The 25,301-nt window shown below is 43.1% G+C and overlaps 1 protein-coding gene across 3 annotated transcripts in view; it reads left to right on the forward strand.

The window, feature by feature from the left end:
- The first annotated feature begins 677 nt into the window (after nucleotides 1-677).
- Nucleotides 678-25,301, forward strand: part of SOAT1 (sterol O-acyltransferase 1) — a 31,483-nt gene continuing 6,859 nt past the window's right edge. Inside the window, exons 1-12 of one of the 3 annotated variants that reach the window (XM_068141422.1) lie at nucleotides 678-768; nucleotides 4,038-4,171; nucleotides 12,525-12,583; nucleotides 17,708-17,856; nucleotides 17,960-18,019; nucleotides 18,445-18,552; nucleotides 20,616-20,898; nucleotides 22,082-22,160; nucleotides 22,735-22,816; nucleotides 23,510-23,555; nucleotides 24,525-24,654; nucleotides 25,090-25,187. In XM_068141422.1, coding sequence (XP_067997523.1) covers nucleotides 4,048-4,171; nucleotides 12,525-12,583; nucleotides 17,708-17,856; nucleotides 17,960-18,019; nucleotides 18,445-18,552; nucleotides 20,616-20,898; nucleotides 22,082-22,160; nucleotides 22,735-22,816; nucleotides 23,510-23,555; nucleotides 24,525-24,654; nucleotides 25,090-25,187 — 1,218 coding nt within the window. In that variant the 5' untranslated portion in view covers nucleotides 678-768; nucleotides 4,038-4,047. Of the gene's footprint in view, nucleotides 769-1,894; nucleotides 1,950-2,441; nucleotides 2,629-4,037; nucleotides 4,172-12,524; nucleotides 12,584-17,707; nucleotides 17,857-17,959; nucleotides 18,020-18,444; nucleotides 18,553-20,615; nucleotides 20,899-22,081; nucleotides 22,161-22,734; nucleotides 22,817-23,509; nucleotides 23,556-24,524; nucleotides 24,655-25,089; nucleotides 25,188-25,301 lie in introns of those variants that run through there. The other 2 variants (XM_068141424.1, XM_068141423.1) reach the window with 2 other exon arrangements.

Raw genomic sequence — 25,301 nt, forward strand, 5'->3', positions numbered from 1 at the left:
TCAAGTCAGCAAGCCATCCATTTTTATTTACCTTTAAAAACATTTGCCCTCATTCCTGTAAAGCTGTTTCGAAGAACCACGCTGGGGAGGTTGCATATTTGTACGGAGCACAGAAGGAAGAGCCTGTTGAGCAACCCTTGTGTTCCCTCTGAAGGACGAGGACAGATAATGCCAATGGGTTCTCCGGGCCTCCTAGCCTTGACTTCTGTGTCATCCCAGTTCCTTGAAACAAGTTTTCCATGTCTGTGGAAGCGCGGGGGTTACTCACGGCAAGGGCAGGCCTGCTGGTGGTTGCTGACTAAACCAGCCCAGGACTTGGGGCGGATGGTCGGTCACAACCAATCCCCTACCTCCAGGAGTCCGAGAATGGGGATAAGGTGGCAGTGGGCTGCCCCGACCCGCCAGGACGCCTGACAGGAAAGCTGAGGTGAGGGGGCGCAGGGTAGAGGCGCCGATCCCACTGCGCGTGAACTGCGCTGGAGGGGCGAGAGAGCGGGGGGCCGCGCGCCCCCCACGTGCGCCTCACGTGCCACCGCCCCCATCCTCCCTCGTCCTCCCCCACTCCTCCGAACCGCGCGCACCCTCCCTCGTGGAACGCCTCCTAGCCAATAGGCGACGGAGCTGCCGCTGACCCCCCGCCCCCCTCCTCCCTCCGCGCTGTGACGTGCGCGAGCCCCGGGAAGAGGCCCCGCGAAGAGGGCGCGCGAGCGCAGGCGGGAAGCGGTCGCGGGGAGCCAGCTCGCGGCGGCATCGGCTGGTCGCTCTAAGGTGACGCTCCCGGCGGGGTGCGGGCGGGAGAGAGAGAGAGCGAATGGGACACGGCTCCGGCCCCAGCTTCAGCCTCAGCCTGGCCGGCTCGGCGCAGGGGGACCACTCCGGCGGCGGCTCTAGGCCAGGCCCGCCGCCAGCGGTGCTGCCGCGACGGGGGGGAAAGCTCAGTCTGGGGGTCTTTTCGCGGGGCTCTGCCACTGGGGGTAGCGGGACAGAGGCCTCCGGGCTGAGGCTTGAGGAGTGGAGCGGGGGTAGGGTCTAGGCGCTAGTAGCGGGCCCCACCGCCTGACACTTCGGCCGGTGTTCCCAGGAGTTAGCGGAGAGAGGAACTAGCTTTGTGGTCTGGGTTGTGGCAGGCACCTCGGCAGGGCTTTAAGGAGTTTTCGTTGTTACCTGCAGGTTTAGTTGGTTTCGCCCAGCTGAATGTTTTTTGCACGTTGCGGGTGAGCTGTGGAATGACCTTAACTTTGTTTTGATACGTCCCTGGTTCGTGGAGAGCTCGGTTGGTACCACGGATGCAGCACGCCGGCTGTGCTGGTTAACGTTATGCCCAAGGGCCGAAGGAAACCCTTGGAGATTGGAAGGTGTTGGGGATAAGGTTGATACATAGCAAAGCGGTTCCTCAGGTGGAAGATGTGCCCTCACTGTGCTGCCAAGCCTTTTGAAATGCAAAGATGTGCTTCCTATAGGGTGTTGCTTTTCACCTGAGGCGCGCTTGTAATTAACGAGCGTTTCGAAAGGGAAGATGGAGAAACTCAGGGTTTCTGAGACCATTTGCAAGTACTGTAAATGCTTGTAAAATCAGGGCGTTTCTGTTGGGAAATCTGATAATGGGACTCGTTTGTGGTTCTAGATGTCGTGCAAGTACCCAGAGCCGGGAGAAAGAAGTGACTGTTTACTAATGGCGAGGAGTAATTACCCCTTTTGTGAAGGGAATAATGAGCGTTTTGGAGTTATTCTGGCATTGTGTCGTGATTGATTTAGTTCTAGCAGAGATTAGAGGGAAGGTCTGATGCCATCTTAACGCACTGATGTGCTGATAGTTGCTTAGGTACAATGATATTGTACCTCTTCCTATGGAAACTAGAGTAGGAAAATAATTGCTTCATAGATTTCCCCTATCACAGTTCTTGTTTCCGTGTATAAAAGGCTTTCCTGTGATCACCTACCTGAATTGAGTGAGTCTTTGAAGTTAATGGCTTTAACTGGTTTTGTTGGGTTGTTTGTTTCTTTTTTTTTTTTCTCCTATACTTTTCCTTCCCCTCATCCTGAAACTTATTTTTAACTTCTTTCTGTTAGCCTTTCAGTGAGGTACTCTAACCACTCTGCACTGGAGAGGAAGTGCCTTCACCCTTGTAAGAAAATGAAAGATGTCCTGAGAAAAGCATCAAACTTGTGGTCCTCTGTTAGAGCTGGAAAATATGCACCTTTTAAGGACAGATGTGACTTACAAGACCAACTAAACTTCTATCAGGTGTCAGGGGAGAGGCTCACTAGTGGCCCAAGGAGTAGCCTGTTAGTGTATTCATTTATAAGGCAGCTTGAGTTCCACCTCCACTGCTCTGTAGAATCTGTTATGTGATCAGCTATTCATTCTTATCGTTTGATTGGGATTTGGGTATCTTCTTGTGTAAGGGGAGAAAGATTAAAATGCTTTCCTGTCCAGGATCTCCATAGAGCTGTAAGCCTCAGGTGGACAAAACAGTCTGTTGCTCTTGTGTGGTACAGCTGTGCCTATACCTGGAACCTTCTGGTGGGAAACCTGGGAAGTGGAAGGAAGAAGTCTTCGTGATGGTAACTGGCTTATGTTCAAAGGCAAGAGGATTATTCAGGAGAGTTGCAGCAGTAACAGAGCTGGTAGGAAGTGGCTATGTCCTGCAGCTACCGTTCTGTGACAGTGAGCATAGTTACTGTACGAAGATCTTTCTGTTCCTCATGGAAATGCATTTTGCTTTATGATAGTATGAGCTGTCAGATGTTGTACAAAGCCCAGCTGGGAGGCTTGTTGTTTTTATGATTTTTTTTTTTGTAGTCTGTACACCTGGCTCTTGCGACAGAGAGACCTAGGAGGGGCAGTGCTGCAAGAAATGGATTTGGTGATTGAATTAATGATTTGTTGTTTGGTGTTGCAATAGGCTTCCCCCCACATGCTGTGATACCCAAAAGGAGAATGTGAGACTGTACTATTAGGACAAACACAGCAAGCTGAGTTCTGAAAATGTCTTATCATAAGTCTTGCTCCCCTCTTGCAGAAGTGCCAGCCTCTGTATTCTGAGGAAATTCATACTTAAAGGATTATGTTCTGTCTTAGTCTTTCTACAAGTGCATGAGTTTTCTCCTCCCCATCTCCAACAGCTCGTCTGGCATGTGCATTCTGCTCACTAGCACCATAGCACATGTCTGTTTAAGAGCTTGTGCCAAGGTGGAAATAAAAAAAAGGATCAAAAAGGAGAAGTGTTAGTTTGGAAATGGGGATTTCTGCAAGTCTGGTTCTGAAAATTGCCCTTGGTTCTAGCCGCATCTCTGAGAGCTTCTTGAGCTGGATTTCATGGAGTTTGCTGGAATGTCGCCCGTTAGAATGTCCTTCTCCCCTTCTTATTAGCGGAGTTTTCTGTTTTCAGCCTGGCTGTGGTGGTTCAGATGTTCCCTGCTTAGCTCTGGCCCTGGCAGTGATCTTTGTCATCAAATACGGCATACTTCAAACCTAATTCTTCCTGTTTTTTCCCATGGTTTGCAGTGCAGCCATTGTCTGGCCAAGCAGAGTACAAGGATCTGTAGAGGAAACAGCTCTCAGTAAGAGTTGAAAACTTGACAGGAAGGGGCTTGGCTCAGGCAAAATAATGCCAGTGATTCTGCAGAGTAAACCTGCCAGGTCACTTGGAAGACAAACTTTGCTGTCTGACTATCAGAAAACATCTGCAAGGCCTTTTTGGCCTTTTAAGGACTTCATAAAGGCCTAAGTCATTGTAAATACTTGTAAGGTTTGCAAGGAGGAGGGAGCTGTGGGAAGATATTTTGGTAGTGGTGAGGAAACTTGCTTGGTTACTTTGTTCCTTTACTGTTTGTAGTAAGAGAGAGGAAGTGTGATCCACAGTAAATGACTGATACAAGTGTATGCTTAATTTCCCTTGCCCTTGCTCTGAATTCATAATGAAGGGAAGAAAGCCTAGCCTGAGTGTGAAGAAAGCTGTGTAAGTTTATTATTGAACAATATAAATAAGGTTTTGTCATTAATTACCTGCTATCTTTTTTTTTTTGTGCTCTAGCCAGGTAACAATGGCAGGTGAAGACTGTGTAAGAAAACGCCAGTCTGGCTCCACTACAACTTGCAAGACCCCTGACAATGAAGAAAAGCAGAGGAGACAGGACAGTGAGAGGTCATTTCAAAACTCAAGCAATGGTGAGACTCTTTTACTTGGGACTAGGTGTTTATCTTCTGAGGTGTCCTTTTTAGCTCATGGCTCTTGCCTTTTTGCTCTTTCATTTGTTTCTGCTCATAGAAATTCTGCCAAGGTGGAGTTTCCAGTCTGCCAGCTGCACTACTTCAGCAGGTTTACCTTTAGAACTTTCTCCCAGGGGCTGTGCACTGCAATGCTTGCAGGGCTCTGGAGTGAATAAAGTGCTGCACTGTCAACAGGACAAACGTGTGATGAGGAGAAGATGCTGTAAATGATGCAAATGCATCTTGACAGCAATTTTGAGTAATCCTAGTAAATACTTTTTCTGGAGTCTTCATCTTGCTTCTTTTACAAGCTTTTTGAGGACATGGCTCCCTCAGCATTGAGCAAAATGATCTTTAACATATCAGGCTAAGACGGTGTGTCTGTTATGAGAGATAGATGTAGGTAGGATGCTACAAAGTGATTATCTGCTGCCATGGGGCTTTGTTAAAGTCCAAACAGCTTTTTCTATCCAGTCTCAACATTGGCTGCCATAAAATAGAAAAATAAACACTTTGGTTTGTATTTGTTGATGTTGTGGGTACTTTAAAAGTTAAGTGGCTTGTAGCTGGCTTTGTGGAAGGGTCACTGCTGCCTGTCTTCTGTGCCTTGAGTTGCAGGGACAGTTGTGTGGTGGTATGAATGCTTTTGCCTGTGAGCTCTGTGGACACTGTGATTGTCTCTCATTTCTGGGTTATGCCATACCACATTCCAGCCCAGTGGCCAGGAGGTTAACTGTGGAATTGCAGCTTGTTTTCTTTCTCCTCAGAAGATAGAATAAGCAAAAAGCTAAACTAGTTTATCACAATGTTCCAAACCCCTGGTGATAGTGACTCAAGGACACAATTCTTACTAGAATGCTTCTGAATGTTGTCACTATTTTGTTGTACTTTCAACTTAAATGAGTTGGAGCAAACTTAAGACAAGTGAGATTTTTGCAAAACATATCTTGGGGAGAAAGCCATCCCACATCTTACACACTCAGCATCAAGATGCTACAGTGTAAAGAGAATGTTGCCAGACAGGGGGTCAGCAGCCTCATGATGAGTAGAGAAAAGGGATTTTAAACTGCTGGTGGTACCATTACTTTAATTGAATCAAATGAGACTGTTCCTTAATACTGTTTTTTTAAGATGATATGGTGTTGATGGCTACTGGAAAGCAGTTGTGATGGGTTTAGAAGTAGACACCTGTCTTTCTATCTATGGAAACACCTTAACTGTTACACATGAATTGGAGTTCTTTCAAGCTTGTGGGTAAAAAATAAATACAGCAGTAATAATTGGCACTTGGTAGGTGGGTGTGCCTGCCTCTAAAAGCCTTCCTTTTTAATCCCTCAGATGTGACATGATGTCACTGCAGGTGAGGTACTGTGGGTGCATAGCAAGTAAACATTCTGGGGCAGATTCACTGATCTCTTGAAAGTGTATGTGTGTCTAGTGGGTTGGCTGAGAACAATGTACCATTTTTTAATGCAGTGCAAACTGAAGGAAGGACAGCAGGGAGGAATCCTGGTTAGCTAAGAACAGGTGCCTCTTACTTTCCGGAGCTGCTGTCAGTTCAGCCAGCAGAAGTGTCACAAAGGCTTCAGTGTTACCAGCTGGGAGGTAGGAGGTATGCATCTGATACCTAACCATGCTACAGGCCCAGGAGGAAGATGAATCCCTCTGGTCAGGAATGTCTCTTTACAGCAGGGTTAGATCAGCATCTTTGGGGTGCAAAGGTCAAAGCCTTCCAAAGCTGAAGTGTTGATGTGTTCCAGATAGTGGCCTCTTCATGTAGTCCAGCATGCTTGTGTAAGAAGGTAGGACTTTCTGTGACAGCTCAGCTGAGGTGGAAGAATTTCTCAAAAGGAGTAGCCACAGACTTCTTTTCTCCTTCTTTTGTCCTGGCTATTTGCTTCTGAATAGCTGTTTCTAAGGCATTAATCCTGATGGTACAAAGACAGCATGAGGCTAATGATCTGCTGTCTGGCAACATCCTTTTTATACTGCAGCATCTTAACACTGGGTGCTGTGTAGAATTTTAGACAAGATGCATGTTTACTGCTTCTCTACTAAGATTCTAGCCAGGTCAAGGCATGTCTTGTATGCAAGTAAATATCATAGAGTCTTTGGGGCAATTATTTCTGTAGCAAAACTAAATTGCTAATGTGATTTTCCACCTTTGATCCTCCCGGATTAGCAAACACAATCTGCTTTTTAACTTAAGAGTTAATGTGTCATGGGCCAATTGACTTGTCTCCAGAAGTGTGTGAACTTTCCACAGAAACTTCTAGGCCATTAATCTTTTCTTTCATTAAAGCTCAGATGTATTGACTGATATGAAATGGCCTAGAGGAGTAATTTTAATCCATATGTTTTCTTCAGAGCTACATGAAGTTTGACTCTTCGTGTAGTTTAGGCTTTTTTTTTCCTTGCATCATCAGTTCTGCAGAAAATTGCTTCATTGCTTAGTGAGTTCTAAGACCTAATACTTTGTACTTGAGTATTCCCAAATTTATAGCAGTGTGGGGATATCCATAGCCAAAAGAATTCTCCTGTCCCTTGATGTTTTTGTGTCTTGTAATCATTCAGTCTGCAATTTCAGTTTGACAGAGTGGCTGAACTTCAGCCTCATATATCACTTCTCCACCTTAAAGCAGCTCCAGTATCGTAATTAAACAACTCATTTGGTCCTGACATAGTTACCAGGTGATCTAGGCAGCAAAAATCTCCTGTCAAAACCTGGTCTTCCTTAATGAGATTAGTATTACATGTTTTCAGCTGGAGCTACATAAAGATACACAAAACTGTTCTGCTTAATGAGAGTAATACTGGCCAGCACCAGCTGCAGGAAAACACCTGGAATGAGCATAATACAAACTGCAAGGGCAGATCTTAAAAGGTTAGAAAGGACATAGCTTTAAAGCATGGATCTGAGTGCCTCTAAAATGCTAAGATTTCCAATCAAACCAGTAAACCAATGGGTTTGGAATCTGCTGTTGCTTCCTCAGAAACTAGAAAAGGATTAGAAGTGTCTTTGGAGACTGGCCTGCAAACAAGCTGTGTGGCATATCTGTGTTTGGCATGAGTTAAGCCTGTTTGGTAATGCTGATCTTCGAAAGGGCTTGTTATCTTCCAGTGAAGAGGTTACTCTTGATCATTCTCAGTGCAGAAGTTCATGGTGCTGCATGAATTGTGTGCGCCTACTGATGGGTGGAGGAGGGAACTCCAAAACAGGGAGCAATTTGGAAAGCTTTGTTTGCTGTCTGACTCACAGCAGTAAGTGTTCATTGTATCAGCAGGCTGTTTCTTACAGATTAGTGCCTCTGACATTAGGCTGCATGAATGGAGTGTCTTGGATGTGTTGCCGGGAGGTGGATCGAACAGAGCTGTCTTGTCTAAGGCTGGACTCTGGTAATTGTAAGCTCTCTCATGCAACCTGTGGGTCAGGTAAAGGCTGAGCAGCAGTTTGTGAAGAGCTTGTAGACATGGTAGAATGACATAAAGAATGCTGGTATTTCCTACTGCTAGGGAAGAGGCTCTTTGGGTGCCACATCCCTGCAGAAATTACTTTTTAAACTGAACTTATTGCCCAGCTGCGTGAAGTTAGCTGTGGTCTATGCATTCTTTAAGCAGATCAGCTGAACTCTGGCAGCAGTCTAGTCATAAATTTCCTCTATGTGCTGAGCGGACAAATGAATTGCCACAAGAATATGGCTTACTAGCATCAAATTATTAATGTATCTTGTATTATACCAGACATGGAAGTCTTGCCCTCTTTACAGTAGCCTGGTGCTAGGCTGACTTTAATATGGCTTTTTCGTCAGATAACATCAGGTTTTCTTTGAATCCAAACATCTGACCATAATGAAATCCTTCTGCCTATGTTGCTTTAACCTCTTGAGTGGTAAGCTGACTGATGAAGAAATAATGAAGACAGTATTTTTAAACTCTTACAGAAGATTTGGTACAGTTTGTGTCTGTGGATTCCCATGAAGATCATGAATCTCTACTGACATCCTTAGGGGAAAATGTTTCTGAGCTGTGAGTGGTGTGGTTGTTTCCTCAACAAGAAGTGACAAACTGGTGGTGTGCTTTTCCTAGCTTTTCTGCAAAGAAGCATTTTTGTCTTGAATGCTATGCAGGGATTCTGATAGCAAGAGTCTCCCAGGGTTGTCCTTACTGCTCAATAATAAGCTGATTGCTACATTGCCATAACAGTTTGAGTGGCAACGGCTTGGACTGCTGGGCTGCAGGCAGCTTCTGTGGCTGGTGAAGTTGCTGCAGGCTGGAACGGTAACGCTGCACGCAAGCCACAACTTCACTCAAATGACTTATTCCCACTTGTGCCCTTGGTGGTAATTGTGGAGTATAGCAGTTAAATAAATGAATACCTTTTGACACAGTTAATTTTGGAGAACTTGCTTAATGGATTGTGGGCTATGTCTTAAGTGGAAGCTGTTTTTGTTGGATCCCAGGCTGCAACACTAACAGATCACATGAATGGGATGCTTTTTCCAGATCAGTGACATTAGAGGTGACTAATGTGTACAAGAGCAGGCTGTAGAAGGAACAATGGGATCCTTCAAGGTAGCTGGTACATCTTTTGTAATGCCTAGGTTGCTTAAGTTTTTTTAACAATAAAAAGCTTTCTCAATGTTCAGGTGATCTTTTAGTAGCCTGGTTTCCTTTGGAAACAAAGCTTAACATTTAAATTGCTCGTGTTTTATTTCTGAATTGTGAACCTGCTTGAGATTTAGGTTGTGCACACATGTCACACCCTGTAACAATCAGTTTCTACAAGCACAAGATAAGTGCTCAACTAAAGATCTTGTCAATGTATTTGCTGATGGGAAGGGAAGATAATTCCCATTAAGTTGTCTTTCTCCATCGCTGAAGAAGAAGAGGCTGAAGGGAGACTCAATCCTACAACTCCCCCAAAAGGAGGTTATAGTGAGATGTGTGTTGGTCTCTTCTACTTAGTAACAAGTGATAGGAAGAGAGGAGATGGTTTGAAGTTGCACCAGAGGAGGTTTAGATTGGATATTAGAAGAAGGTCCTTTGCTGAAACAGTTCTCGAACACTGAAACAGGCTTCCCAGGGAGGTGCTTGAATCACCATCCCTGGAGGTATTTAAAAGACTTGATGTGGTGCTGAGGGACATGGTTTAGCACCAGGATTGGTAGAGTTAGGTAATTGTTGGACTTGATCTTGATGGTCTTTTCCAGCCAAAACAATTCTAAGATTTTATGTTACAGCTTCTCCCCATGAGCAAAGCTCTTTCAAAGCAAACCCTGCATCAGCCTTCTGTGACTTTTGCTACAACTTCATCCAAGTCTTCAAAGATTTTCTTCCTTACAGCTTTAAATAAGGAAGCCATTCCTTATTTAAGGACTTCCCTCCAATAACCTTCCTGCTTCTTATACTTCATCTTCTTAAGACATGTCCCATCTTTTACATGCTAAAATGTGCTTGCTTGTTTTGTGCATTTTTGTATTGATGTTGCAGTGCCAAGGCGCTACAGAGGGATCCAGTAGTTTTCAGTGTCAGAAGAGAAAGATTTGGACTTCTCAGCAGTGCTCAATTCCTTTTAGACTCCAAATCATGTGATGATTTTCTTCTTGAATGACCTCACAGAACATGAGCAGCAGCTTGCACAACAGGAGAGGAATGATTCAGGAAGATGAGTTATTTGTTCTCTAGTATCTGCCTTCTGCTGCTGCTTGAATTTATGGGACGATGCAACTCTGCAGAATGAATTGGTTTGGGATGGGTTTTCTTCTACAAGAAAGGCAGAAACAAGCTTACAGGTCTTCTTACTTTGTTGTATGAAACATACACTGAAGACAGGGAGATCCTAATTTATTTTTTTAAGCCTTTTTTAAGAATTTCTAGTGTAGTCTGTGCACACATGCTGGTGTGAGTGAATAAAGTGATAGGGGGAGCACTGTGCACAACTTAGCAATTACATCAGCAGGTCAGAGACTGGTCTTGCTTCCTGTCCAACCATTAAAGCTGTACATTAGGTTTCTGTAAAGCTATAGCCATCTTTAAGGCCTTGTAAATAAAAAAGGTGTGTGTGTGTGGGGGGTATTTCCACAGTGAGCTGCTCTTGGGTAGTTGTTTAACTGTGGCTTCAAATACAAGATCTGCCAGGAAATACATGGTCAAAGCAGTAGCTATTTATTTTTAGCTTGGCTTACAAAAGAAAGAGTGCAATCCCTTAAGTCTCGTGTGTCCTGTCCTCTTTGGCTGTGTTGGATGGCTTTGTGTAAACTTAAGAATCTTGAAGACTGGCAGCTGGATAAGAGAGACAAATCCTTACCTTTTTGTAGGAAAAGGTTAGCTGTGCTGAGCAGAGCTCAGCAGCTCTGGTCTGCTTGCCAGCAGATAAGCACAAGATGGTTCTCAGTGTGGTGGTAATGCAGAGCTGTGAACACAGTTGCAGAGTGATGAGCCATTGAGGTGAAGGTGTCACAGTTCTGCCTGTGGAACAACTAGATTATGATTTTTAAATTAACTTAGGGAGAGGGCAGGAGAATCCATCTGTGACCATCAAGCCACATGGACTGAGTGGGGTGAGGGACTCTGCTAGTAATCTTACACTTTCTCTAGAGTTATTTTCTAAACTGCTGCTGTTTATCAAGTGTAACAGCAAGATGAGCTTAAATGCTGAGGTGGGTTGTTTGGGTTTTTTTCCCATCTTGGAGGTGAGGTGCTTAGCAACCAGGAATTCTGTTTTTGTAGAAATGGGTCTTTGCATGCAGCCAAAAATTCATGGTGTTAAGGCTGCTAAGCAGTGGGCTGGTGTTACTGGTCTGTTTGTAGGTCTATGGCTTGTGCAGCAGTTTTTATTGACAGAAAAGGATCTTCCTGTGTAAGTGGGAGCATAGTTTCATTGGAGATAGTTTCTTGTTTCATTTATCTCCAGTTAAGTCCAGTATGGGAGTCATATCTGAAGCAGGTCTATTTAAACTTCTCTCAGCTGGTTGCTTGTAAGAGCACCTTCAGACTAGCACACATCACTGAAGCACTTGCTTCTGTTAAAAACCACACATGGTGCATTTTGTATGCATAGGCTCCACACTTTTTGAGAGGACAACAGGAGGCTGCACTATGAACTGTGATACTACTGTGAAATCTGTCGTCTTGTCACACAGCAGCACACCACCTCTACTGCAAATCTGTTAGCTCATACTTCGGTGGCAATGTTGCTAGAGAATTGATTCAGTATCCACTCTGTCTAAAAGTGTTTGTGTGCTAGATACTGAACATGACAGTTGTGATGCCAGCCATTGTGTTACTGTGTAAGGTGCAGTGGTAGCTGTAATTACCAAAGGACATGCACAAGGCAAGGTTTGTTGCTGTCTTTTCACCCTTACTGGTATTTTGGCGGGGGTGGATATTGCCACTTATATCTTGCCTTTCCTTCATATGCATGGCTTTCTATATAATGTCATCTTCTGTGCTGTCCTTCCTGTTGAAGTGAAGCACCAGCTTGTTTGCTAGCGCTCTACAACCTGCTGACAAACCTTGTCTTAAAACTCAACTAGTTGGAAATTACCTATTTGTGTATTTTTCTGCTTGATGTGATAGAGGCATCTCAGGTGTATGTAGTTCTGTATGCAAAAGAAAAGTGCTATTTAAGGCTTTACATATGAGCCAATGGTATTAGCAACAAAGTCAGAAGATGTTCATGGCATGGTTAGACCTGACTTGTTTGCTCAGCAATGACATATACGGAGGAACACCGTGGGACTGATGTCTAGTACTCCTCCTAAGGGATGACAGGAGTGGGAGTAGTCAGGTTTGAACACCTGAATAACTTTCCACCTTGCATTTTAGCTTGTCTTCAGAGCTGCTTACTTTATTTGGCAGATAATGGTGACCTGACTGCCTTGTCTACTGGCAATGTGCAGACCGCCAGGCAACCTAATCTTATGTTTGGTTCACTCTGCCCGAGATAAAGCTCTGATAAAAGATCAGCGTACTTGGTTATGACCTTCTGAGAGTTGTTCTGATTGCTGCTTCAAGGCTGAATATGTTTAGGGACCTTGGGAAGACTTGCAGAGTTGCTGATGCAAAATAAAGCTTTTGAAAATCTAGCATGTTGTCAGCTGTTTACTGCCTGATAGTTCTGAATGGCTGTCCAAAATACTTGGTCATAGCTTATGAATTTCCTGTAGCTTAGGTTTGAATTTCCTGGGACCTTATAATAAGTCAGAAGCACTAGTAAAAAATCAGTAACTGAGCTACTTTCTCTGTTGTCAGACATGCAACTTGCATCACTGAAATTGCAACTGTTAATTTTTTTGCTTTCCTTCCTTAGGCTGGGTTGATGTCGACCATGTGATAACAAGGAAAATGCAGCTAATAGCAGAAGCTGAGGTAAATATGCTCTAATGCTTGCTTGTGGGGAGGAGTGGGATAATTGACCCTGAGTGTCCTTGGAGAATCCTAGAACACAAATAGCCCTCTTCAGACATAGCTTGAGTGCAGTGACTTTTATGCAGCCTTCTTTCTCTCCTCTTCTGACTTCACATAAGAGCAGTGACATTATTAAATGCAGTTCTGCCTTCCTTCACCCCCATAGGTTGAAGTCCAAAGATAAGAGTGAACTTTGAGGCCTTTAAATAAACTTCCCTCACTACTAGCTTTTGGCAGTGTGATTATGAGCCAGCCTGCTTGCATATTTAGTCTTTGAAATGCTCTGTGTCCTGCTAACCTTTGAATAAAGGGTAGTAAATAGTCAGTATCCCCCAGCTTCTCTTGCCCTGGCAGTGGAGATGACATCATCCTGAGCCTTGGTCCCATTCTTCTTGCCAGTGAGCAATATCCTCAAAGAAAATAGCACTGGGTATTTCTTCTGTCATTTTCATCTGTGTGGGCTGCCATTGTCTTAGCTTATGTTAAGGTGATTTATGCTCAAATTAAGCAAAGTTGGCTAACAGGGAGTTGCACCCTCCTTGTTAACCATTGTTCTGTAGCACTCGTGTTCTCCAGGGCAAATCGTCCTGCACTCTTGCTTCATTTTATTGCAGAGAATTCAATGGTAAAGATGAAGTAATCTAAGTGTGTCACCCCTTCATGAATATTAAGGGAGTGGCTACTTTCAATAATAGAGAAAATACCATGCACCATGGAGATGTTTTCCTAGTTAAAAGTTGGTGGGTTTTTCACTTCTGTAAGCGGTGTGTAAGTTAAAAGACGTAACTAAAGCATATTTAAATGTCTTCTGCAAAGGATGTACTGCTTGTTGTGCTGAAACTCCTAAAATTCAGTACATAGAAAAAAATAGTGAGCTCTGATTTGTATTTTGTACATGGTCTGAATGATTCTTACAGAGGACATGACAGAGCAAGCCTTGTATCTTTTCTCAGACAAAATTACTGCCAGTCACTGTGTTGGCAACAGATGCTTGCAGTAGAAAGCTTTGACTGTTAAGCACATGTAGCTTTTTAAGTTCCAGGGAACACTAGCTGGTTGCAAGGGGACAGCTTGATCTTGGATTTCTTTCTTCAGGAATGTCTCGTTTCTAAGTTATTTTCTGGCCACCAACTTTGAGACACTTATAGCAAGAGAATTGCCTACCAAGAGAATTGTAGAAAACCAGCAGTGGCACTTAAATTGCTGAAGTTGCTCCCAAAACATGGGGAGTTCAGGTTTTTAAACTCTTGAGGTTTTGCACATTTCTTTAACATACTTCAAAGCTACAACAATAACTATGTGGCTGAGTAAAAACACTCCATCTGCTGCAAAATTCCTGGATTGCCTGGTCCTTTTTGTTGTGTGACCAGTGAATAAAGACTTGGATTGCAGGTTACCTTTTAGGTGATAGGTATCTGAGGTGTAGACAGATGCTTGACTTCGGGAAAGGGCTGATCATGGACAACTCCCACTGGTTTAAATAGGAATTGTATAGGTGCTAGGTGTTGTTCATGCACCTGCAGTCCAGTCAGAAAATCTAGGTCTTTGTTCATCCTAAACTGCACTGAGAATGATGTTTTCTGTCACTTGGTCAGGGCTGGATGTTGTCCTGTTTCTGTAACTGAAATGACTACATCTGTTAGATGGAGTGAAGCACTGAGGAACTTCTCTCTGTAAAGTAAGACACAGGATTACATCCCCCATATTTCTCAGACTTCTCATCAATTATTGGTCATTGTCTAGCTGACACTTCCCCCCCCCACTTCTGATTTTGTAATGATCTGATTCTTTTGTTTAAAATTTAATGACAGCTGGAAGGATCTGTCCTGTGCCTTGCCTGAGACTTCAAGCATACTTTAGCAAACTCTTGGTTAACTGTTCTGTATTGGGAAAAGCTGCAAGGAGGCTGTCTCTGCATCCATGCCCTGTTATAGTGAAGACTAGTGGGAGATGTTCTTTTAAACTTCATTTCTTTGGTGTGTGGGTGGGATGCCCTTGCCTTAGTGAGCACTACCAGTTACTCTGGCAATTGCTCCAGTAGATTGCCCTTGAATGGCAGTAATGATTAATAATAGAGCACAGTATGTTGTGCAGTTGTGTTGTCTGGAATTGGTTACTGTAGAGTCTGTGATCTAGTTTTATTTAGTGAGAACTCATGCTCTGCTCTCCCAATCCAAATGCATACATGTATGGCTGTCAACCCTGGAGGGTTCTGTTAGGTGGAGGCAGTATCAGCAGAGTGCTAAACAAGGGAAAGAGGTAGTTTAAGGAGATAATTTCTGTTAAAGTCTTCCTGAGAGAATAGGCTGAAAAATGGGGAGGGACTGGGGGGGGAAGACAGGGTTTGGGTAGGAATGAATAGTGCTTTGTTTGCCATGGAAATTTGAGCCTTCCAAGAGGAGCAGGAATTTCTATATGATTTTCTTGGTTAGGGGTATGTGGATGCATGCTTGTAAAAGCAGGCTGTGCCAGAGAGCATGAGTGTTGTCTTTTAGGAGTTGTAGTTCCAAAGTACTCACTGGTTTGGGCTTTTCTTCTCCTGTTTTTAAAGGAACAAGTCCATGTTTCTTGCAGAAACAACCCTCTGCTCTGCAAATTTCTAAGCAATATCTAAGAGCAGCCAGATTGTAAGACTTTCTGTTTTCTTAAGTAGGGGTGAAGCTTGTTTATTCTATACTGGCAGCTGCCAAATAGGGGAGAAATGTTTTTATTATATTAAATATTAATCATCTTCTAATGCAGCTTCTGTTTAAAGAGATCTCTCTGGATCTGACCACTGTGAAACACAAGGATTGTAGAGTTCTGATGTGTTTTGATTTCAGGGTCTTCTGCTCTTGTGGGCTCACTTCACATTGTCCTATATTCCCTGCCAGAGTGTTATACTTGCTTACTTGGCTGTTGTCACATCAAACAATAGTGTTTTTGTAAGAAAACATAATCTGTTAACATTTTGTTAGCTTGCAAGCTTAGCTTAGTTTCTTTGGGGATCTACTGTATAAAGCCAATTGAAGTGTGCTTGGAAAATGAAGGCCATATGACAAGTGTCCATCAGTGGAAACAGATTCCTTAAAACACAGCCATGGAAAGAGGTCTATGTAAGAGACAAATCTGTCACTGTTGCAGCTTAGAACTATGAGCTCCTGTTTTCCTGGATTTTTCTTGTTAAAACTTATGCCTGTTCCTTTTTCTCAAAACCAGTGCTGCTCAAAGCCTTGTGGTTCAGGAGCTCAGGAGATAATTTTCAGCCATGCCTCATCACTAGGCTCAGGCATTGGGAAAACCATTTGGTGTCGGGACCTGAAACTAAGGAACTAAATTCTCAGAAGTCTTGTGAAGTGCCAGAGGTCTTAGGATGTTTAGATTCCCTAAGTTCCCACTGAAACAGTTGCCTTTTGCTTTGCTTGAGAGAATTAATTTTGCCTGCTTTTTTCTAGTCAATAACACCTTACACTGTGCAAATCACAAGATCCTCTCTTTATATAAAGAGTAAGAGAATTTGCACCATAATCAAAAACTGTTCAGCATATCACTCTCTACAGAACAGAATAACTTTAAACATTTTATTGTGAAGAGTCTTCTAAATGCATCTAGTTTTAAAAACTCTGCCTCAGGTGGGAGAGATGAGGTCTTTGGAAGTTTGTTTTGAGACTAAATAGCAGATCCAGCAGATGGCAAGTGCAGGAAAGGATTACATATGCTAGTCTTCAGACAGACAAAAGGGAGAACATCTTGGCATTTTACAATCTGTCTTTTGAAGATGAATTATAGTCCTTGTCTGGATAACTTATTTATTATTGAGAGTGTTAAGTAATGTGATGATTTTTCAGGTAAAGCAAGCAACCTTAGAGTCTAGGGTAGCCCATACAACTAGGCTGAAAATGGTACAACTTTGTCCCAACTGCCTGTAACAAAGAGGATAACCTGTATAAAGCTGTCTGAAGAAAAGAGTGTGGGGGTGATTCAACAGGGCTATTTGATCCCCTGAATTCTTGAACTTCAGTCTTGCTGCTACCACTTTTGTCTCTCTCACTGCTTAGTCTTAATCCTTAGCCGTGTGTTTTGTTGCTCTACTGATAATTTTTCTGCGCATTCTGTAATTTCTGTGAAACATCAAAAGTTTCATCCAAAACCTGGTAGCAGTTGAAGGGTAAATTTGGTTGTCCTTCCTGCAGTCTTCTCACTGACTGCTTTAATGCATGAGAAGGACATCGAAACACTTGAACGTGTCCAGAGAGGGGCAACGAGGCTGGTGAGAGGCCTTGAGCACAAGCCCTGTGAGGAGAGGCTGAGGGAGCTGAGATTGTTTGGCCTGGAGAGGAGGAGGCTCAGGGGTGACCTTTTTGCCCTCTACAACTACCTGAAAGGTGTTTGTAGCCAGGAAGGGGTTGGTCTCTTCGCCCAGGCAACCAGCGCCGGAACAAGGGGACACAGTCTCAAGCTGCACCAGGGGAGGTTTAGACTCGAGGTGAGGAGAACGTTCTTCACCAAGCGAGTTGTTAGTCATTGGAATGTGCTGCCCAGGGAGGTGGTGGAGTCACCATCCCTGGAGGCATTCAAGAGGGGATTGGATGTGGCACTTGGTGCCATGGTCTAGTCATGAGGTCTGTGGTGATGGGTTGGACTCGATGATCCTCGAGGTCTCTTCCAACCTTAGTGATACTGTGGTACTGTGATACTGTAACATCGATGGGGATTGCTTAGCTACAAGTACAAAAAGGTCCATACTGCTTCCAATGACACTAGATGGGCTAAAAAGTAAATCTTGTTTATACTTGTTTTGTATGCTAAGGATGTAATTCTGGTTTAAAAAAATAGAAAAGTATGAAGTTTAGCTCAAGTTTCTTGGCACCATGAAGTAACCAAAGTACCCATTGCTGCAGACTTACATATAAATGAAGATCAGTGTGTTTGTTTTGGTCCTCTGTGTTGCACATTACTCAAAGTTGGCTCCAGCTGTTGGCAAATAGTACAGGAATGTCCTGCTCTGAGATAGAAAGGAATGTAAATATTAGAAATTACATAAATCTTTTATGAAAATGTATCCAGAGAGTTAAACAACTTTCTGCTCTGTTTTCACTCTGTCAGCAGTTGAAGCCAGTTTTCATGAAGGAGGTGGACAGCCACTTCACGGAGTTTGTGAACAGTTTGGTGGCAAAATCGGCACTCTTGGATTCCTCATCTTCAGCCTCCCTCTTCCCAGCTTCCAGCTCAGAGAAGGAGCTGTACAAAGCCAAGTAAGTTAGTTTTAAATTGTTCCTATAACCTTGTGACAGGTTTCCTTGGTTTCTTGGAAGGTTTACTTCCTTTCCCGTCTCAAATGTTCTCCTCTGTTTGCAGGACCTTGAGGGCCCCTCCAGAACATGGGAAGATCTTTACTGCCAGAAGGTCCTTATTGGAGTGAGTAACATTGCATTTTCTGTTAAATTGACTGAAAAGGCTATTGATATCAAACTTGCTAGCCTTTGCTTCTGAGGTACTCTTCCCACCACCCCCCATGTATGTTCAGACCCCTGTGGGCTGATCTGTTTAAGCTCCTCTGTTTTTTCCTAAAACATCTTTACTACAGCTTGCAGGCTTCCATAAGTGGTAAACCTTAATTACAATCTTCCCAGAACCACTGAGATAATGGCTAATCATTCTTTCTGTAAGGATAAACCAAGGAGGTGTTTGTGCAGACTGACAGCCAAATTGTATGTTAACTTCAGTCTTTTGAATTGGGATGGCAATGATGTCACCTTACAGTGAAACACTTTGAGAGCTGACATACTGGAGTTTTGCTGTGATGTACAAATGGCCTGATAGCATTTGCATCTCTCTCTCAGTGAGCTGTTTGAAGTGAGTCACATCAGGACAATCTACCACATGTTCATTGCTCTTCTCATCGTCTTCATCCTCAGCACACTTCTAGTAGACTTCATTGATGAAGGAAGGTAAGAATGCTTTGGAAAGTCATGGGCCAGGGTTGGAAAATGCTTGCTTCTGTAGCACCAGATGTACATGAAGCTTCAGAAGGGTGCAGAGGGAAAGGGGGAATCCTTCATAGAATTGTAGAATAATAGAATCATTTTGGTTGGAAGAGACCTATAAGATCAAGTCCAACTGTTAACCCAGCACTGCAAAGTCACCACTAAACTGTCCCTCAGCACAACATCTACATGGCTTTAAATCCCTCCAGCATGGGGTTTCCACCACTTCCCTGTGCAACTTGTTACAGGGCTTGACAGCCCTTTCTGTGAACTTTTTTTTCCTGATATCCAACCTGAACCTCCCCTGACACAACTTGAGGCCATTTTCTCTTGTCCTATGGCTTGTAACTTGGGGGAAGAGACTGTCACCCACCTTCCTACAACCTCCTTTCAGGTGGTTGTAGAAACTGGTGAGGCCTCCCCTGAGCCTGGAAGGGGAGGTTTCAATTTGACATACTTAAAATATGTGCTGGAATTCCTTTCAAAGGGGATATGGCCATTTCAGATTGGATAGCTAGATACTAGGAAGATCCTGCAGGTTGGTGTATTCTGTGGGGATGATGGACAGCACAGTTCAGCCTTAGTTCATCACAAGACTGACAAAAGGAGGGAGGTCATCACTGCATGTGGTCTATCTATTTCAGTTGAAAATCTTTAATCAAATGGTAGTTTTCAGCCACTCATATTACTTGGAGGAGGACTCTAGAAAAACTTTAAAATACTTGGGCAGCTCTCTTCAAAACTGCCAGTTCTGGCATGCTGTACTTGTGCTTAAGTAAAAATAGAACTTTTTGTTTTTCCTGGAAAAAAGAAAAATCTCAGGGATACTGACACAGCCTCTCTTTAAGATTGTGCTTTGCAGGTAGCCAGTTCTGAACAAGGTTGTGAAAGACTGCTTTCCTAACACTTGCTTGTTGCTTTAAATAGCATCTTTTTGGCAAGCTCCACTTCATGTACACAAGTAGGATTACGTGTTTATCTTGCTGATTATCTGATCTTCAGTGTACAAAACTGGAGCTGTATCTTGATGATAATCATGGTGCCTCCTGACTAGGTGTAAGAGCAGACTGGTGTACTGTTGAATATTGTTTATCTGTTTCTAAACTAATCATGTATGAATGTTGGGAGGAGAGCTTTCAATAGGGCTACATTCTCTGCTTAATTAATTAAACAAAATAAAATCATGGCTGGATTTGATAGTTCAGATCCAGTTTGCAGCTGTGTCTCCATATGAGAACAAATCAATTGTGTTGATGTGCTCTATACTACCTTCTCTTCTGACCTTGATTTAGAAGAGCTGCTTACACATAGGAGCAAGCTCTTGTGACTTTGATAGCCAGTAAGGTTGAACATTCTTTATGTCCTTGTGTTTTAAGCTTGACTATAGTTGTGAGTACCTAATGCACGCTACTTGGACATCTTTGGACTGACCATCTAATGAGCCTAAGCCTTTTGGTTGACCTCTAAACTGAATCCATGTGGAATGCCTACTGATTTCACAAAGCAGAATTAAACTAAGTTTAAGTGCTGGATGTTAAAATACCTCACGCCTATAGAGGTGAGGGAAAAAACCTCTTTAGATATTAAACTCCTGGGAAGAACTAATTCTTAACATAATAGTGATGATGTCCTGGGAGAGTTCCACAGTCTTTTGGACCCTGGTTCAACAGTGTATCGTTTAGTCATGTGCTTGTTCTTAGCAGGGATGAGCTTGAACATACGCTTTAAAGCACATGCTGATCTTAAAGATGTGCTTAAGCTCTGTGGGATTTGAAGGTAAGCTGTGCTTGACAGCATTGATGGCACAAGTCCTTCATTTCTTATTTCCTAGTGTGCTTGTGGGTAGTCACCTAAACCTTCTACACACAGCCCTCTGCTTCTGAGATGAAAATTGCCACAGTTGCTTCTCTGTGTACTGTCAGACAGTTATGATCTGGAAGCTATGCTTTTTCAGGTTGCTTAGTGAAGTAGAAGTACTTGTAATGAAACAACACACTGACTATTGTCTCTTTCCTTGCACCCTCTAGGCTGGTCCTAGGATTTGATCTCTTGGTCTTTGTTTTTGGAAAGTTCCCAGTTGTCTTCTGTACTTGGCTGTGCATGTTCTGTGCCACCGTTATCGTTCCATACAACCTTTTCGTCTGGTGGGCCCAAGGCTATGGCAGTTCCTCCCATCGTGTGATCCACTCTTTCTTCTATGGGATGTTGTTCACACTCTTCCAAACAGTTGGGCTTGGATTTGGACCAACCTATGTTGCTATATCATACGCCTTGCCCCCAGCTTCCCGGTTTATTGTAATACTGGAACAGGTAGGTCCCTACCCAGTGTTGTTGGATAGATTAAACCTTGGTTTCCCTAAGGAGTCAAATGCTGCTAAATTAAGCCAGGACTGTCAATGGAGTTTGTCTTTGACTTCAAGACAGATTTAGAAGCAGTGAGTCTAATGAGGAAAAATCCGATACCAACCTTCATTTTGACCTGCAAATTGCATAGATTTTTACCTATATCAAGGCTGAAATTCTATTTATTTCTAGTTATCTTGCAAATGCTAAATGCATAAACCACATTTTAAGAACCTGTTGTGCTGTAATTCACAAGGAAGTTGTAATGTTCCTGTTTAAAAAAAAAGAGAGGGAAGACAAATACATAGTCAACAAGTGGTTCCTGTTTCTGTTTCCAAGAAGCAGCTGTCTTTGTCTTCTAGTTAGAACTTTATTCAAAGGGGAATTTTCTTTGGGGAAAAGGACCAGGAGAGGGCAAGAGGGTGAAGGACTGGTCAGACCATCAGGTTTAAACAAGGATGGTCAGAGATGAGTGTGGGCTTAAAGAATTAACTGTGGACTAGATGTCCTTTTGGTCCTTTGCTCATTCAGTATCAGTAAGGTTGGAAGAGACCTCAAAGGTCATAGAGTCCAACCTGTCACCACAGACCTCATGACTAGAGTAGGGAGGACACTACTGCCCACTGCAGGCTTGAACTCACAACCTTCCCATTCAGGGTCTTATGCACTACCAACTGAGCCACATGCTGTATAAACCAAAAAACCTGCTGACAGCTGTGGACTACTTATGTGGGGCACTACCTTATTCAAACCTGCTAGAACACACCTAACTTCAAAGAGTCAATTTCAAGACTGTAACATACAGATCCATTGAAATGGATAGGCTGGGGGGGTTTCCTTCTGTTTTAACTTTCATGTTAATTGGTTAGTGACTTGCTGGTGTTATTCAGTGCCCTTGTGTATGCTGTGGTCTTGTGAGTGTAACGAGATCTGTTTTGACTCTCCTGAGCCATGATTACTGCATGTGTCACCTTGCAGTGTTTTAAATACAGGCTTGTGGGTAGAGGAAGCAGCAGCCCTTCCATTTTCAAAGAGGTAAACTGGAGAGAAACCGAGGTGTTGAAAGGTGGTGTCTTAAAATGCTTGATCCAATTTTACTGGTAAGCTGGGAAATTGAGTGTATTAAACTGCTATTCTCTTGGCCTTACAGGTTCGTCTAGTTATGAAGGCTCATTCATTCATCCGAGAGAATGTCCCCAGAGTCCTGTCCTCTGTAAAGGACAAATCCAGTGAGTAACTTGCCCTGTGTTTGTTTTTTAACAGCAGTGGGTAACCAGTTCTTGTTTTCCCTCCCTTACTTTGAACTGCCCTCAAGAATTGGAGAGGTAGGATTTGAGTAGGAGGCTTTGGATGGGCAGATGATAAGGATTTAGGCTGATCCTCAGCATCATAGTTTCAGCCTAAACCTTTTCATGTGGTAACAGTCAATAACCTAGGCTGTTGTTCAGGTCTAAGTCATCTCTGTGTCGTAAGTCTTGCTTCAGCAGGACTCCTTATTTCCACTTTTATGAGCAAAAAGTGTGTAGAGTCTGCCTGTATGCCCCCAGTTCAGTGCTCTAGTTGAGACGATAGCTCTCACAGAAGCTCTTTCAGCCAGACGTGACCTGTTAGTCAACTTCACTTGTTAGCCGTGCTGCACGATGTGGTGATCCTATCCGATAGGTTTAGCTTTATTCTCTGCAAATCCCATGCCTTTAGTTCCAGACTGAGGTTTTCTGAGGTTAGAAGAGTTGTATGTAACTGAACTGTCAGTAAGCAAAAAGATTGCAGTGTGTCCTATTTTTTTATTTCCCCCTTTTCCAGGCACAGTACCTATTCCCAGAATTTCTCAGTACCTGTACTTCCTCTTTGCTCCCACCCTCATCTACAGAGACAGCTATCCCAGGTAACGTGAGCAACACCAAATCAACACTCAAGTAGCCTAAAAACTGAACTAGGTTAAGCATCTCTGGATGCAATCCATTCAGTTTGAGTTGCAGTTTCCATAAAGATGTGGTTAAGGCAGAAATCTGCCAAGGGCAGGACTTGATCATGAAAACTTGCTCTAACACCAGTATTTATTTAGCTTTACAGTGCTGGTTTTATTAGTTTGGGAAGTGCATTTGAAGTGTAACAAATTAAGAACTTAGTACTGAATGGCCAGCAATACACAGTTCCTGCACTGTTGGTTTACATGGTGCTAACAAGCAGCCCTGGCTCTTGAGTTTGAGGAGGCAGGCGGAAGCCTTTAAAACTGGGAACTTCCAGACTTTTCTGTGCTTTGCTGGGTTGCATTTTGACAGTGTCAAGTCAGCAGTCCTTTATGTGACTACTGGGCAGATCACCACCTCCTACCTAATTGCATAATGCTGCCCTCCAGATACATCTCCATTTATGGAATTGCCATCATTGTCCTTCTGAAAATGAGAACTCAGCAATTTCAGAAGTCATCTCTTAGATAGCAGGAGATTAAGAATTCTGGAATTCAAACCCCGGGTTTTTATCACAGTATAGATCAGCAAAATCAGTAAGTGAAAGGAGGTTTCTGCTGCTCTGAGGTTTTGGCTAGGTAAGATATCACATGTGCTCTTTTTCCTAGGAATCCCACGATAAGATGGGGCTATGTCGCTACCAAGTTTGCACAGGTGAGTAGTGATCTGTCTGAGGAATGCAGCCTCAGAGATCATCCAAACTGTTCCTGAACAGTTTTCCCTTTGGCATTAAATTGTTGTTTACTTGGTTTGGGCTCACCAGCAAAGAATACTATGTTTTAGTGGCTTTCTTTACACTGCTGTTGTATTGTGGTGCACTGGCACAGCTACCTGTCTGCAAGTATTCAGACCAGTTTTGAAATGATGAGACCTGGACTCCAAATCTTCATGGCTTATTGGAGCTTTAGGCTGACCTGATCTCCACTCTCCTGAAAGTGAGCCTTAATAACTTCTCATGGATGTGTTTCCAGTAATGGCTTTGTGTGATTGAAACTTTTACTGACACACAATGTATTCATGTTTCAAACAGCAAAACAATAAGACAGAAGAAAAGGTGAGGCATGAAAAGGCCTTTGGCTGCTTGCTCTTTGACAAAACAGGGTGCAAAGCACACATCTGGCTTGCAGCAGTAAAGAGTATTTAAAGCAGTGGCTTGCATTTTGACCTCAGCTTCCAGAAAGTGAGTTCATGAGCTAGAGAAGGGCTGAGGTGGCTTGATCTATAATTATCTCATTTGAGATAAAAGAAAATTTAAGCTTTATTAGTAGATTTAACTGCAACAAATATTTTTTCAATTATTCCTGGAAGTAAATAGTACCTAGGTCACAGGGTACTTCCCCACTTACATCAGCATGAACCTTTTGTGTCATAACTTCTGAGTTTCTAGATCTAGGAGAAACTTAGAGATGCTGCAGTAGGATAAACAAGTTAATTTTGCGCCTGGATGTCAATGTTACGCAGTTGTGTGGCTTACTTTCAGCCTGGACCCTTAGGGAAGTTTATTAGCAGTGGTGTGAAATAGATTGTTTTGACTTGGTAGCTGCTGCTTCTGTCCTAGAGCTGGCAATTGGCAATGTGTTAATAGTGCATTTCTGTAACAGAGGTTTTACATTTTTGTTCCAGGTGCTTGGATCACTTTTCTATGCCTACTACATCTTTGTGAGACTCTGCATTCCTCAGTTCCGCAACAGCAGTCAAGAAACCTTCAATCTTCGAGGGCTGGTCCTCTGCATTTTCAATTCTATTCTGCCAGGTAAGACTTGGAGTCATGAATGACTGTTACCCTTATGGAAGAGGTGGAAGGGAGGGGAAACCCTTCATATGAGATGTATTTATGACTTGAAAATATCAGAGAATTGTCAGGAACCTCAAAGGTTATCCAACCCCCCCTGCCATGGAGGTGTTGTGAACAGGCTTCAGAGTCATGGTGTTAAACTTTAGGACAAGCAGTAGAAAATAAAAGCTTGTGTGTTAATGTGACAGTCTTCAAAGTTGAGTCCTAGGCTCTGGCAGCTTTGCTGTTTTCCTCTGGGGCAGACATGGTCTGGTCTGGTGAGAAACTGCAATGCTTGTGCTTTTTTTATATAGGCAGCACAAAGCTGTCCATGCCTGTATTGACTGTATTTCATATTCCTGCTTATAGCTGAGAATAAAAACACTACAATATTTGCTTCTGCCTTGTTTCTAGGTGTCCTGATTCTCTTCCTGGTTTTCTTTGCCTTCCTTCACTGTTGGCTCAACGCGTTTGCTGAGATGATGCGCTTTGCAGACAGGATGTTCTATAAGGTAAGAAGCAGGAGTTACGAAGCTTCTAAGAGTCATTTTCCTAAAGGAAAGAGGAAGAAGCTGAAAAATCACTGTTCTGCCAAATGAAGCATCCACAGAGCTTTGTTTGCTTTA

The sequence above is a fragment of the Melanerpes formicivorus genome, unplaced genomic scaffold (assembly GCF_026170545.1).
Source record: "Melanerpes formicivorus ecotype bairdi unplaced genomic scaffold, bMelFor1.0.p_v2 SCAF_7, whole genome shotgun sequence".
NCBI classification, from domain to species: Eukaryota; Metazoa; Chordata; class Aves; order Piciformes; family Picidae; genus Melanerpes; species Melanerpes formicivorus.